Genomic DNA, 14,879 nt, shown 5'->3' on the forward strand with positions numbered 1-14,879 from the left:
TCTGTACTACAAAGTAAGTCCAAAAATTTCTAGGTAGTATAGTGCCGCCAGAGGGAGCCAGAACAGTTTTCTTAAACCTACTGAAGAGAGCACTTTGCATCTGTTCAAGATGATGGCTGTGAAAAGCGGTTTGTTCTCTAGCACAGAACAAGTGTCAAGACAATGAAGCGTCAGTTTTGTTTAGCTACTTTGGACAAAAAAGACCTTTCCTCTTACGTTTCATGTGGGATTGGTACAACAATAAAAGCAGAATTTCTTTGCAAAAGTTGCACTTGATATAATATTGGGGTTTTTCTTGCTCATTTCGCACATGTATCACTTCTGGTTGCAACATACAGTTAAAATGTTGGGTAGAAGTTTACATGTATCTTCAGCCCTCTAGGTAGCCCTATGTAGCATTGTACCTTATCGTGCTGTACCCCTGAGCAATGTTAGGAGATCGTAAAAAGCATGGAAATACATGGAATTTCCACTAATTTTCTTAAATACATATGTTTAGATTTAAACTAGGGATAGAACTGCTCCAGCTGGAGTTAATCATGCCCCCAGAGGTGTTGAGCATGGTCGACGCTGGGAATCTGAGTTCACAAAGCAACCGCTTTGGCTTCCTGGACCCCTTAAGTACTGTGGTAGGCACTTCCAAGTACCAGTTGACTCAAACATGCTCCCTTCCAAGACGTTGTTGAGCTGTGTCTCCACTGTGCCCGGATACCATGTTAGCGCTGCAGATGCCATCTTTTAAATTAAAATTGAAACGAGATTTCCGCTGATCTGTCTTTAAAAGACCAAGTGATGCTTCTATCTAAATCTATGATTGATCATCTTTGATTTATAGAAAAATGTGTTTGGGTAATTCTATCTAGCCTTAATTTCCTTATTAGTTTTTTTGTTGTGTCTTACTTGCACAGCTGCTGCATAAACAGATGTGTTGCAGCATATACAATATACCACATCCAGATCTTTAACACAAATTGTTTTTGTTTTATAGGGTTTTCAGTGAATGCCTCATCAGAGCGGCTCAATATGGGAGAAATAGAGACTTTGGAAGACTACTGAGCATGTGCAAATCAACTGGCTTTTCCTGCATCTGTTAACCATGGATTCTCCGTCTTGGACACAGTACTCTCCACCATGCGTTCTTCTTGGCCTCGCAGTGAATCACAGAATCAATCATCTCAGGCTGCTTCCTCTAGCCCCGGCAACCCCTTTTCTGCCCAGGACTGCACAGGCGTTGTTCTTACCATCAGCCTATAGACGCGTGGACTTTGTTCCAAGTCCTGGGCGGGTGGGAGATAGGATTCGTTCACAACAAGGCTGATTTGGGCAGCAAGCTTTCACTGTGCTGTGATTTCTTCTGCTGACATACCTGGAAAAAATTCAATTGGGATTCTGCAAACAGTTGCTTCCCTCTTCTGGTTACTCTTACCATATCCAACATGTGCAGTCACGGAGAGAGAGAGAGGGAGAGAGAGAGAGAGAGTTTGTGGTTAACAGATGTTGGTCAAAACCAAAATGCCACACAGATACTGACTTCCGCGCTCCATCAGGGCAAGAGGTGCTCTCCCAAGCCAGGAGTTGCATTCATAAGCTAACCTTAGAACTGGCAACAGCAGGAGAGGGGTGGTGGCGGGCGCAGTTTAGCTTGGGTTGGTTTGAAGTTGCACACCCCCCTGCCAGCCCTTCTCAGCACATTATTTTTGGAGGGAAAGCTCGAGTCTGTCTTCATTAGGTGGTGATGCTGAAGCTGGTAGAGGTCCCTATCAGCATACTCCAGCCTTCCTGGAGAAGTGGGGACTTCTACTCGGGGAAAAGGGGGGTGGCATTTCTTCTCTTTCAGGTTGAATTTATCCCTTCAATGCTACCTTCTGAGGGTTAGGACCAGTTTATTTTGAGCTCTTCTTCCTGCAAATTTGTCTCGTTTAAGAGACAGTAGGATCTTTCCATGTGGATCTTTAGTCTTTGGTGAGGGTGAACACGGGCTTTCAGATATATACCCGAGCAGTCTCAGCTAGTTGTCATTTCAAACAACCGAGCTTAGGTTAAAGGGCAGAGGTGCCCTTTTTAATGAAAAGAGACTGTGGAGGGCAGAGCAATGTGCAATGACAGCCCTGCTTATCTTCGACACCTTAAATTACTTCACACACCTTCACTTGGATCCGTAATGTTTAAGTATTTATGGAGTCATAACTTTCCTCTCTCACCAAAAGATTTAACACCGACCTCCCCTCTCCACCCACCCCCACACACCACAAAATGAAAACTAAAACTGCCAAATGCACTTACTTTCAACCCCCTGGTCCCATCTCCCATTCCCAGAGGGTTATAACCTGCCAAGGGAGATAAGCTACAGTTTTGGTGGAGGTGTATGAAGGTGTCTTTCTCTGTCATCACTGCCTAAGGAAAACAGTTCGAGTTGCTAAAGAGCAGTTTGGCTTTGGATTTTATTTCGTTTGGTTTATTCGTTATTTTTTTGGGGTCACCTTCCCCTCCTCCTCCTCCTCCTCCTCTCTCTTCCCCCTGCCCCCAAACATGTACAGTAACTATACAGAGACTGCTGCAGACTTGTATATAGTTTTTGGATCCAATAGCATGGAGAGACTTGGAACTGTTGGAAATCTGGTCTCCCTGTCTCCTTTGCTTTGTAAATTCATAAAAGGGGGAAGAAGGGTAGTTAAAATGTTTACAAAACTTTAAACTCCCTCTGAACTTTTGCCAGTGTGGGGGGGGAAAAAGAGAGAACTTAAATAAAACCTGGTTGTATTATATCTGAGAGCAAACTTTCTGCTTGCTTTTGTCAAAGCTGAGTTTTTGAGATAATTCCTGGTGCTAAAACTGACCCCAAACTCGACTCTCGTCAGTTTTCATCAAGAAACAACAAGCAAATACACAGGATGTGGAACAACAACTGCTGCTTTATTTCTTCCCTGGTGAGGAATACCGGTGGGTTTTTTTTTTTTCTACTTGATAATTTTAGAGTTCAAATAAACACCAGTAAGTTGAGATTGGAAAATTTGGACAAGAAAGCTTTGATTTCTTCCCCCCTCTCTGTGTATAGAAACATGTGCATTCACACTCATGCTGTTTATACAGGAGAGATCAAGCCGTGGCTGGTTTTCTGTTATTAAAAACACACTCAGCCGGTAGTAAGTAACCAGTAGTCAGTGTAACCACCCCACCCTCTCCCATTCCCTTCCCTAAATGAGAGGTTTATCTCTCCCCTCTACTGTAATGTCCACAGACACCTTGTAGGCTTCCCTTTCCAGACAAAATCCTATTATCCTTTTTTCTATTTGCTGCTTGTTTTTTTGTGTGGAAAATCCCAGTAAAGGTTTATAAATGTCCTTCTACCATTCACGTGTCCACAAATACTGAGTCAGTAAATAACTAACTTATGCAGTAGTTTTGCATTATATTTAGCTGCTGCTGTCTTGGAGAGAACGGTATGTGCTCAGGTTGAAAAATTGACTGGTTTAGTATCTTAATTGGTTAGGGTATAAGATATCTTATAGGTGCTTTCTGTTGTTTTTTTTTTTTTTAAATGGTATGATCTAATTTCTACAGCCTAAATTTGGAATACTCTTTACTGTGTAACAAGTGAGCAAAAGCATGCTAATTTCCAGCTCGGCTGGGGAGGACAAAAGGAACAATTTAGCACTTGCTAAATGAAAAGGTAAAAACACAGGTGGGGAAAATGTGCAATAATTTGTTGAACCCAAGGAAGCCTGCCTGGCTTCTGAGAGTTGTAGATAATGGGACCAGTGGGGAAGATCTTGTTCTTAAATGTTTTAATATTCCAACTTTGCTTTTAGTGCAAAGGTAATACGCTGGCATTTCCAGATCGTATGCTCAGGTGACTGCCCTGTCACCTCCTCTATGGCAAAAGAGGGCCGATTTCAAGAACAGTGAAGGTCGTTTGGATCAATAGGGATGGGAAAGATAGAAGCTACAGACTTGCATCTGCAGCCCGTAGGTATTTATGCTAGTCTTCCATCTGCTTTTCAGACAGGACGTGAACCTGGGAAGCTAATATGGCTGTGGTCAAGGTTTCAAAGATAATGCTGGATCTGCTAGAGATCTCCGAGGTTTCTTGCGCGCGCATTTCACCAGGGCGCTTCCTAACTTCATTTCGCAGCAGTGACAGCGCGTCCTGTCCTCCTTGTTTTTCCAGTTTCCCCTCACAGCCATGTGCTTTTGTAAAAGATTCAGCTAAGCAGAAGGCTTCAAAAGGACACCTGAACTGTATCTGGCTGGCTGTTGGAGAAAGCCAAAAATCAGATCTTTTACCAGAAAACTGTGAATCTGAAATTAAGACAAAGCTATTTGTGCCATGTTTTCAGAGCATAAAGAACTGGCGTGGGACGCGTTTACGTACTTTAATTGCAACATCTTTTTCTGAACAGAAAACAAAGTATTTTACCCTCGTACCAACTTAAAAACCCTAAGTCTTCTGTCCTGTGATAAACTGGATTGTTCCCCCTATATACTTCATCCTTTCCCAAGACTCTTGTCAGTGGCAGCGTGATTTAAAACAAACTTCAGTTTTCTCTGCTGTTAACTCTTCATTAGCCCATGTGGAGGAGAGAAACAGAACGGCCGAGGCTTGCAGGAAGAAAAAGTATCTGTTCAGTTCAAATCTGAGGAAGCTGCTGGTCTTGTGTCTGCGGAGGAGACTCTCCTGGAAGACTATTGCCAGGTTTTAATAGGCGATTCTGCCAAAGGAGACCACACAGGACTCTTAGTCCTGCGCTGTGAGTATTACACCCAGAAAACAAGGATGCCACGGAACTGCTCTGGCTCCGTTTCAGAGCATTTTAACCTTAAAGATTGAGGCCCTTGTTCTTTCGCTGTGCCCACCCTGGAAAGCCCACCACTGCCCCACACGCAGAGGAGACAGCAAAGCCCTCGAGCTGCGTGCTTGGTTTCTGGGTTAGCTTCTCTAATGAGCCTTGTGTTGTTTTGCGTGTGCCATGGGACAACCGTCCTAAGGGAAGGAATTTCAAATGCATCCCCAAGTCCTTTGGGAAGGGCTAGCCAACAACTGCTAGTGTGTGTGCTGGCCTGGCAGGGTGACTGGTGCCTAACGGCTCAGCTGCGTATGGGTTTTTAGGCACAAGCTGTGGAGGGTGGAGCTGGCTCCAGGAGGAGGTGTGCTCTAGGAGTCGGCGAGAGAGTCTCTGCTGGGCTTTGCACTCTCTTTATCTACTTGCTGTTGCGAAGGGATTTTCTTTTTTTTTTTTTTTTCTTTTTTGACCTGACTGGACACAGTTTTTATTATACTAGCGCAATTTCCAAGTCATTTAATACTCTGAAGAGTTTTAAGAATTCCTGCCGACCCCTTTCCTGCAGAAAGCCATGCCCTACCGCAGAGTCCTTCGCCTGGTCCTGCTGACGCTGTGCAGCATCCTGGTCCCTGCTGTGCTAGCAGGTAAGGATCTTTGCAGTTAAAGTCCAAAAGAGCAGGAGATCTTTCACTCTTCTGCCTCCTTCTCCTCCCCTTGCGTACCTCCATCCTCCTCTCCCTCCCCTACAAATGTTCTTAAGTATTTATTGAGCTGAATTGAATAGTGTAAATTAGCTTTGGAGTCAGTGGCTAGCATTGAGTAAGAATATATTCCCATCCTGAGACCATGTTTCTGTTAAGAAAATGTTATGAGTCCTTTGCAGTTTTGTTTTGTTTTTTTTTCTTGAACTGAACAGCAATAGCACCTCTGGGAGCATTAGTGACAGGAGATCACAACGTGGAGCGCTCCCTGCAGTTGATGGGCCAAATTCCCTGCCTGCTTTTCATTGTAGGATAAGTTATAATCCTGAAAAGAGTTGAAACGCTTTCTCTGGGTAAGGCACGTGGGCCAGTTTGTTTCCTCCTATACTTTTTGTGGCAGCAAAACACTGCAGCTATGGTAAATAGAAACGGATTTTGAGAAAGAAATATGGAAGTGTCTGTGAAAACATTTAGCTCAGTCAAAAGCTGAATTGTGCATTTAAATTGTTTGAGTGTCCGTCTAGAAATAGGTGTCGCAAGGAGCTCAGCAGCCAGGAGCAGCCCGGGAAAGGTGCTCCGTTCGGCCTCGAGCTCTGTGATTTACTCGCAGCCGGAGCAAAGAGGGTGCGAGAGGGGAGTGATGGGCGTGAGACGCCTGTTCTGCTAGGCACCGTTTTTAAGATGGTTGTTAGCGATTTCAGCCTTCTCCGCTCGTGCCTTAGTGCAGTTATGTCGGCTAGAGGGGAACCGAGGGCCCAGCTGGCCACAAAAGCTGTCTGGTGTGACGTGGGTTTTACAGGTGAGGGAAAACTGACTTCCAGTCTGGCTCCTCGGATAGGCTTTGAGCATAGGGGATGAAAACTGTTACGGGGAGCTAGCTTCCTGCAAAGCCTCTCTCTTTAAATGTGAGTAAGGCATGAAAGGATGGCTCAGGCCAAGATACCAGACAAGAGCACAGCCCTTGTTTTCCTTAAATTCTTGCCCTGGCTTCCAGGACCCAGAGCGAGGCTGGATCACAGTTCCCTTGCAGTTTGTTCTTAGCACCTCGCCTAGCAGGAAGATCCTGGCCAGCAGTCTCGCAGATGAAATGATTTCTTTTTTGAAGGAGTTTTCACACAAGTAGGGGAATTCATTGCTGCACCTAGCAGGAACATCTGCAGGCACAAGCACGGAATTACTGTAGCTGGTAGCTCCCTCCCACATTCCCCTTTTAAGACGTATTCTTGCTGGGGAACCTTTAAAGTAACTCAGAAATGAGCGCTTGTAAGTGGGTGTTTTCCTTCTCAGACACTGGGCTTTGATTTTTGTGTAATGGGGTGTTAATCATTTAAGGACACAATTTCAGTTTGCAACTTACACTCACAGAGCCCCTGGCAGCGCTCTTCCCCGAAACCAGGTAAGGTTTTCTTCTCAACTGTTGCACTCTACTTCCCTGTGCAGAGATTGATTCACTTCTAGTGAAGCCTTGGTCTGCTTCCTCTCAGAGCTGAAACTTCACTCGGATTATCTTAAATTTCCAATGTTGGGCACGTCCTTGCTCTCAGACCCCTGTCTTGCCAACGCTGCTGTGTGCTCGCTGTCTGGCTGGGCTTTGCAACTGTGGTTTGTACCGAACTGTCGCCGACTCTGTATGGCGGGGGAGTGGGTGATTTGCACTGGCGTAGCAGGGCCAGCGGCTCACGCAGAGCTTGGTACTGCCAGATGCAATGTTTGGCACGGGATCCTGGGCGTGGGAGAGAGGCTGCTTTCCCTCAGTTGCCTTTTAGAGGCCTGAGGCCCTCTTAAGTTTGTTCTTCTCTGCTGCCTCAAAGTAGGACATCAGGGAACCAGTGTGTGTTGTAAGCCATCCCAGGAGCAGAACAATTTTCTGCTGCCGTGGAGTGAAGAGTTACCTATCCCCGATCCAGGTGCTTTTAGTGCAGAGTGGAACTTTTTCTGCGTTTCACCCCATTAGAAAAGGAAATTTCCTGCCTTGCGCCGACAAAGAAGGGAAGGACGTACAGACAGCCTTCTCGTCTCTATACGTATACACGCAGCCCTGCCTTTCTGTAAACAAGTTTATTTAACATTCATCAGCCCTGCAGTGCTCCGGACCGCTCCATGCTCATGCTTCCAGCCCTCGCAGCATCACAGGCTGCCCTTTGTGCTCCCTATGAAGGCCTCCTTTCATCCCTGCACTGGCCCCATGCCCGGCGTGGCTACCTGGGGCTGGACAGCCCGTTGCTGGCCGCGGAGTTCACCCAACCCCTGTCCTTCGGTGTCAGCACCTCTTCCTTTCCGTCACAGAGGCCTCCAAAGAAGCCAAGTGGAGTCTGTTTCAGACCAGGGTGCAGGTGGTGGCAGTCGTGCAGACCTGAAGGTCCTCGGTGACTCTTCCTTTTCTTCTTAGATTTAATTTTGTCACAAGAGTGACTCAGTCGCGTAGTACCCAAGGCCTTCGTTAACTGCCTAGGAGTTTAGCAAGCCACGAAGGATCTTGCTGGGAGCAAACCATCTGTGCATGCCATCAGAGCACTCTTGGGGTGCCACTGGGTTGTTCCACCTTGTTCCAGGCTTCTTGCCCAGCCCGTTCCATTTCCAGGATGGACTGTGTGACCATGGGAAAAATGAATTTCTCCAAGTTACTGAGCTCATTCCAATATCATGTTTGTCAAAGATCTGTTTGTCAAAGCATCTGTCAAAGATGCTTCCGTTTTCTTCCAAACGGAAGTGGCTGTTAGCCCTGCAGCACAGCAGGACTGTGAAGAGTTGATTTGGTTCTGTGAGCAAAACCAGTTTCAATTCACATAATGGATTCAGAGCTCAAAGCGAAGTGGAAGTTAGTAAAAAAACCTTTGCAAGGCCTGAACTTCTGAATCCAGTATGTATTTTGTATCCAGTGTCTGATGGGGGCTTGTGGATGTCTTTGTTTTGAGCTACTGTGGAAGCACGTTATACTCCAGTAGCATTTCTCCTGATGATGTGTATCAGGAAAAAAAAGTCCTGTTAGGTGACAGAAGACCTTGTCCAAGGACATCTTTCTGTAGTGACTGATGCATCTTTGTTCCCATCAATAGGCAAGTTATTAGGAAGTTTTATAGTTGAAGTACTAGAATGAGAGAAATAGTAAATCAGGCAAAAGTCAGGCCAATTTCTTTCTTAAAAAGATGAGGTTGTTCAATGAGGTCTGTCCAGATTTGGAACGAGTCTTAGTAGACCTTTACTCAAACTTGCTTGCCGCTGAGACTCCTTATAAATTACTGACGCTGGTATCATCTCCTGGCTAAGGTTTTTGGGGTGGAGGTGGAGAGTTTGCTTCAGAAACTAGAAGATAGCTTTTGCAAACCACCCCGTGCCCCTGCATGCTTTTATATTGGGTGTAAGAGCTGCAAAATTCTGTAGTTAGGAATAAAAGTCCTCGAGTTTTGAGAAGATTGTGAATTTTGGGGTGTCAAGGTAACCTGTAAATGGTTGTGACTGAAGAAACAGTGTGCGATGCCCAGATTACACTGTCAGCCCTTGCCTCCTCCCCTGGCACGTGAGGCCTCCTGTTGAGGCTCTGTAAGCATCAACTGGTCACCCAGTGGAGGAAGAGAGCATAGTTACCTCCTGTTGATAGGCTGTGAGGATGATGAGGTGCTGAAACCAGCTTGCGTGAGGAAGAGAATTGGTCATGGTGACTCATCTCCAGCAGTGAACAGATGTGAGATGGCCACATCTCTCTACTTTGAGGTCTTGTTGACTGCCCACGGGGAAGGTCTGGTTGTCTGGGGTATCTTGAAGGGTCCTTCAGGCTTGATCAGCTTCCTCAAGAGGTGTCACCTGTGGAGATCATCCAGTCTTGTCTTGTAGCCCCTGAGTATGAGGTGTGGGCTACCATCTCCCTGCGGATGGCTGACCCCACCTCCTTCTCACTGAGCAGGGAAGTTGCAGTTTCATCAACTTGCCTTCAGCACCGTCCCTTTTGCATCTTGCTGCAGTTCATGTAGCTGAAGTCATGGCACATGCCCACGTCATTCAGAAAACTTTTTTTGTTTGTTTGTTTTTGTAGTGTAGATGTTTTCTCCCCTGCACCCTTTTTTTCTTCTTTTGGCCTCAGCTGTAACTAACCTGTGCTGTAGAGGGTGAGAGTGTACACAGTACAGGGGATTTCCCTAAAATAAGGTGGTTTGTAATGCCAACAGATGGGAAGGGAGAGTGCCATCCCCCATGCAGCCTGTTGCGAAGCGCTAGAGTACTTTCAGTCCAGGTTTTTCCAGGTTCCATCTATGCCGTGTGAAAAAAAATATATATTAATAGTAATTGTTCCATGTCTCGTTCTTCAGCGCTCCCAAAGGGTATTTTTTACCAAGCGTGCTTTACTGGCAGTCGCTGAAGTGGCGGTTGCCCTATATCTGTGCTCCGCTGTTGGGATGGGATAACTCTGGAAGCGAGCCAGTCTGCAGACTCGCTGCACTACAAGGTCAATCCTCTCACCTGTCGGAGCACACCGAACTGCACGCATGAAGCCTCGGTGGCGGTGGGGTTACCTGCGTGTGGCAGAGCAGCCCCACAGCCTTCTCTCGGTGACCATGCGCAGCCCTGGCGTTGCTCCAGGGAAAACAAACCCCGCGAGGACACGAGGTGGATGTTCCCCGAGACTGGACGCTCTTAGCAATGCCAGCACGGCCAGTGCATGTCTCTGTAACCTAAAAATAAGCATCTTATCATAGATGATAAGTTTTGGATGTATTTCTTGGTAGTTTTTTTATTTCTTGCCCTTTCCCGGTGAAGGACTGCTGTCTTGGAGGAGACACAACTCAGAGGTGTTGGCCGTAGTACAGAAGCTGCAGCTTGTCACAGTAAGGAGGGTAGTAACTACGCGGGTAGAAAGGCCTGTGCTTTATGGTGCTTTTTCTCTTTTGGATCATCACAGCCTTCACTTTTCTTGGTCTGATTGACTTCTGCTTTATGCACAGGCAAACTGAGCCCAAGGAAGGAGAGCGAATCTTGATGGTTACGCAGAGGGTCGGCAGTAGAGCTGGGGGCCGAGTGTCTGGTATCGGGGTGCTGAGCCTGCACCTGCCAGCCTGTGCTGCTGGGGTACCAGAGGGGCAACCAAAACAGGCTCTTGGGGCCCTGGGTAGGGGCACCTCCTACTGATAGTGTTGCTTGTTGCATTTTGGCACCTAACACAAACTCAGTTCTTCCAATTCGCCTTTCTGGCTTTTACCAAAGGTCTGAAACGGGAGTGCAGCATTTAATACTGTTGCTGTAGAGGTCTGCGCTCCTGAGCCAGAGTTAACTCGGAGACTGCCGTGGTGTTGAAGAGGGCCTGGATCGGGGGAGCAGGCACGACTTCCCTGATTTTTAAAGAAACCAGCTGGATATGTGAGGATAGTTGGGTGGATGGTTGGGCGCTTTTTTTTTTTCCCAGAAGAATGGGAATTGGGGGCATGTGAGGACGTGAGCTGTTAGTTTAGGAGGGAAAATCAAAGGCAAGTCTTCTGGAAAGAACACTGCTAGTTAAAAGCAGACACCCTCCCAGGCTGCAGCAGTTTGCTCTGGAGAGCTGCTGGCTGGCAGCCTCCTCCGGGGCTGGTGCTCGCTCGGCGCTTGGCGTCCCTTCTTGCGCACCTGGCAGCGCCCGTCCTGGTAGCCTTGATGTGCCGGAAGTGAGGAGGGGACCCTGTCAGTAAGCCTTGGCTGAGTAGATCCCGCTTGATATCGTTCAGCGGTACTCTCTTGCTTTATCGTTCGTGCACGCGCGTGGCTTTGCTGCTTATTCTGAACCGACGACTGCAGTTAGCAAGGCGCTAGAAGAAGCTGAAAGGAGATGTGTTTTCCTTAGCCGCTGAAGCGCTGTGAAGGAAAAACCACAAGAACTTGGGACAGAAACCCCATGTTTCGCACACTCTGCTCTTTCTCTGAGAGTGAGCTTGAAAGCATGTTTTAATCCGATGAGAGAAATTAACCAAATACGCATCCAGAAGCCATCCAGGACTCTGTCCAGGTCTGAAAAATCACTGAGATTGTAAACAAACTGTTTCCTCTTGCCTTGGCTATTAAAAATAAGCTCTGTGCCCTGGTTTAAAGAGCTGCAATAACTTTTTGGGGAATTAGCTGCACCAGGAGCAGGAGAGACGCTCTGTGACTGGTGGGTCTGGAGCTGTCGCGTCGCGGTTTGAAGAAGTAGCGCTCCTCAACGCTTTGAGACCGGTGTGTTGGGAAGACCCTGTGCAGGTCCTGTCACCTCCCTGGATGGTGTCTGTGTCTGTTGTTGTTTGTCTGAGCTAGCACCTTACCACGTGGGCAGGCGTGAAGGCTGCACCCAACTATTTTGGCTTGGGAGAGAAAAACATTCTCGGGAAATGCAACGATGACCTCCTCCCATTGCGTCTCCTCCTCGCCAGGCAGGAATGGCTCCCATGTTGGTGCTGGCTCCGGTCGTGTTGACACAGCGAGGAAGGTCATAACTGGAGTGTAGTTCTTCTGTATGGCGTATCTCCACTTGCCAAAGCAGCCTAGAAATGGGGCTTCAAAAGTGTTGGGTACATATTGGTCTGTGCCTAAACCAACAGCCTCCTAATGCCACCATTGCTAACTAAATAGCCCCAAATCTGCTTGGTCCCTTTCCCTGTTGATTTAACTATGATTTACCCACTGAATTGTGCATTTCCTCTTGATCTGTCCTCTGGTAGCCAAACCACAGGATTTATAGACGAGAGATCCACTGGAAATGGCACTTTCTGGAAGAGCCCTTTGATGGGATGCGAGAGGCTACAGCACTGCTGGTCGGTTTTGCAGGACAGACGGAGCAGGGCCCTGCAAAGGGCCCGGGTCTTTCTGGGGAGCCGTTACAGCACCCAAAACTCTCGTGTGCTCGTACTGGTGACCTGAGATGCCACCTGTGGTGCAGCAACCAAGCTTGTCAAGGACAAGCTTGTCCTCCTCAAGCTTGTGAGGGCATGGCTACGTGCACTGCCCTTTCCCACTGGTGACTGATCCCTTCCCTGCTGACGCCTGTACTGTAGGGTCGCTGATCCAGCTTCTCCCCTGGGTGAGCCAGCCGGTGTGTGCTGGTGTTTCTGCCTGCCTTAAGAAGGGGTGCGGGCCTTGGAGCGGGGGCTCATCTACCTTCGTTGTTGCTCTTTGGGCCAGCATTCAGCCTGGCAGCTGCCTCAGTGAAAATGCGGTAGCCTGTACGGTTGTAGGATGGACTGTCCGAGTGTAGCCTCGAGCACTGTTGTGTTCCTGAGTCTGCAGGCAGCTGGGGATAGCTCCAGGCGAGGTAGGAGCTACTCGTTCACCTGAGCCTTGCGGTAAGTCCTAGCCACGGGTTTGTACAGCCAGCAAAGGTGAGCGTTTTGGAGTCAGCCCTTGGGTTTCTGCGGACGCAGGGCTCACGAAGCCCATTAACACCCGTTCCCCAGGGCTGGCTGATCGCAGGAGGAAGGGGGAGGACTCCAGCCCCTCGAAGCTGGCTTCGGACCGCTGAGAGGCTGGGGCAGTGCTGCGGGGCGCTGGGCACAGACCAGTCTTCGAGCGCGTCCCATGCGTGGAGACACACGCTGCCTGCGCCAAGGTGTCTGGATGACCCCCCCCGCCACCCCTCCACCACCCCCCAGACCCAGAGTTGGGTGGTGGTGTGTCCCAGGCTGTCGCCATGCTGAGCAGGCCGGGGTGCGCGCAGCCCCCAGGTTGCCGGGCCCTTTCGCGGCCCAGCTAACCGTCGCGTCAGTTCAGATGGGCCTCGGCGTCGGATGCTGTTCTCTTTATTTATTTATTTTACTTTATTTTATTTTTTTCCCGCCCCGGTGTGACATTCCCAGTGGTTTCGGCAGGGAGCTGAGGAATGTCTCCCGCTCCGGCCGGGGCCGCCCGAACAAGGCAGGCATTGACAGGGAGCGCTCGCCTCGGCCGCACGCAGACAGGGAGGGCTCTCTGCTCCACTCCCCGACCCCACAGGGGGAAGAAATAACAGGACACGAATCGTAACATCAAACGGAGCGCAGCTCCCATTTCATCCCCCCCGGCTGTGCGGAGGCCGGGAAGGCTGAGGCTCAGGGGGTCCCGTCTGGGGAGGAGGCCGCGTCCTCCCCTGGCACCCTGGCAGTGGGGCAGCAGCAGCTGCAAGGGTCCTGGGATGCTCCAGCACTGGCTGCAGGTGCCGGCTCCACCATAGCCTCTCGCGGGCACCTGGCAGTGTCTCCCGGCCCCTGGGCAGCAAATTGGCCATGAAATATTTGTCCTGCACCTGTTTTTGCACTGTTGGGGGGAGCTTCCCCGCTGTCCCCTGCGGGTGTTGGGTTGCCCCAAAGCCTGCAAGTGGCTCCCGGGGACCCCGCTGGCATCTGTCAGTCTGTCCCGGGCGCTTGGTAGGAGCCGTGCAGCCTGATGTGCTGCAGCTTCCTCCCCACTGCATCCCCGGGAGTGACTGTGCGGCACCCGTCTCCCAGCAGAGTACCCGCCAGGGCCGGTGCCCACGCTGTGGAACGAGCCGCCGGAGCTGCCCTCAGGAGCCGGCCCCTTCGACGCTGGCGCCGCCACCACCGCCCGGCTGCCCGACACCACCGGCTTCCCCCCATACACCTCCGAGCTGGAGCCTGAGGACACCACCCACCTGCACCGGCTCGACGCTGGCGACGGTACGTGGGCTGTGCGCGGGGTTGCTCCTGTGGTGACTCGGGAGAGCCTCCCTGGGGGGGGTCACTCTTTGTCAGCCTGTCACTCCCTGGGAGGTGCTTGGGGCAGTGCCGGTGCCTTGTCCCCACCCGCACTCCTCCTGGTGGCATGGGGATGAGCACGTCTGAGCCTGGTGGAGACCACGTGGCACCTTGACGGTTCTGCCCTGCCGGGCTCCCCGAGGGCCTTGTGGCATGGGTCCGCGTCTCGCCACCTGGGGAGATGGGACCCGGGTCTGTGTGGGCTGTGCGGGAGCAGTTGCCGGTGGCCGGGAGTTTGGGGAGGGGGTTGAGCGGGGCTGATGCCCACTGCCCTCATGCCTGCCCTGTCGCCTGTCCCTGCAGGGTCGCTGGGGCCTGGGGCTATCGGTGCCATCGTCATCGCCTCCCTCCTGGGTACGTCTGTGCTCGTGGCCTTGGTCGTCATCACCCTGAGGAAGTTTTCGGCCTCCTGAACTCAATAAAGGTGTTTTCCGTACTACAACCCGCCTGTCTCCTGCCCTTGCCCGCATCCACGCTCGGGGCTCTGCCCGCCCGGGTCTCTGCAGGGGGAATCGCCGCCGCCAAGGGTGCTCCCAGCCTCTGGGCTGGGCAGCGAAGCAGCGGCTCCTTGAGTGCTCCTTGGCGCAGGACCCTCCAGGACGCGCCGGCCCCAGCAGGCAGGAGCGACCCACCATGGCTGGCGGCGCCCGCCCTGCGCTCACTGCCTGCACCAGGGTCGGCCCTCATCTCACACGGCTTTCCTTGGGGCAGGG

At 50.2% G+C, this 14,879-nt stretch overlaps 2 protein-coding genes across 16 annotated transcripts in view; both read left to right on the forward strand.

Annotated features, from left to right (window-relative positions):
- GIGYF2 (GRB10 interacting GYF protein 2) overlaps positions 1 to 3,010 on the forward strand; it is an 81,757-nt gene extending 78,747 nt beyond the window's left edge. For 12 of the 13 annotated variants that reach the window (XM_068954854.1, XM_068954857.1, XM_068954862.1 and 9 more), the window contains one exon: positions 989 to 2,777. In XM_068954854.1, coding sequence (XP_068810955.1) covers positions 989 to 1,056 — 68 coding nt within the window. In that variant the 3' untranslated portion in view covers positions 1,057 to 2,777. Of the gene's footprint in view, positions 1 to 988 lie in introns of all 13 variants that reach the window. The other variant, XM_068954851.1, reaches the window with a different exon arrangement.
- On the forward strand, positions 2,802 to 14,866 carry SNORC (secondary ossification center associated regulator of chondrocyte maturation). Of its 3 annotated transcripts, none has more exons than XM_068954876.1 (5): positions 2,802 to 2,940; positions 3,562 to 3,670; positions 4,003 to 5,425; positions 13,900 to 14,088; positions 14,470 to 14,866. In XM_068954876.1, exons 3-5 carry the CDS (start codon positions 5,353 to 5,355, stop codon positions 14,577 to 14,579), a joined length of 372 nt encoding a protein of 123 aa, XP_068810977.1. In that variant the 5' UTR covers positions 2,802 to 2,940; positions 3,562 to 3,670; positions 4,003 to 5,352; the 3' UTR covers positions 14,580 to 14,866. The 3 variants fall into 3 exon arrangements, with proteins under 3 accessions (XP_068810977.1, XP_068810978.1, XP_068810976.1); XM_068954877.1 differs by having other exon boundaries at positions 13,903 to 14,088; XM_068954875.1 differs by having other exon boundaries at positions 4,003 to 4,748; positions 5,347 to 5,425; positions 13,900 to 14,572.
- Positions 14,867 to 14,879: the final 13 nt, after the last annotated feature.

This window comes from Struthio camelus, chromosome 9 (assembly GCF_040807025.1).
Source record: "Struthio camelus isolate bStrCam1 chromosome 9, bStrCam1.hap1, whole genome shotgun sequence".
NCBI classification, from domain to species: Eukaryota; Metazoa; Chordata; class Aves; order Struthioniformes; family Struthionidae; genus Struthio; species Struthio camelus.

Bases quoted from the DNA above. Each gene is read 5' to 3' on its own strand.
- SNORC (XM_068954875.1), top strand. From the start codon at position 5,353: ATGCCCTACCGCAGAGTCCTTCGCCTGGTCCTGCTGACGCTGTGCAGC. The intron at 5,426-13,899 runs GTAAGGATCTTT...CCCGTCTCCCAG, and splicing joins GGTCCCTGCTGTGCTAGCAG to CAGAGTACCCGCCAGGGCCG.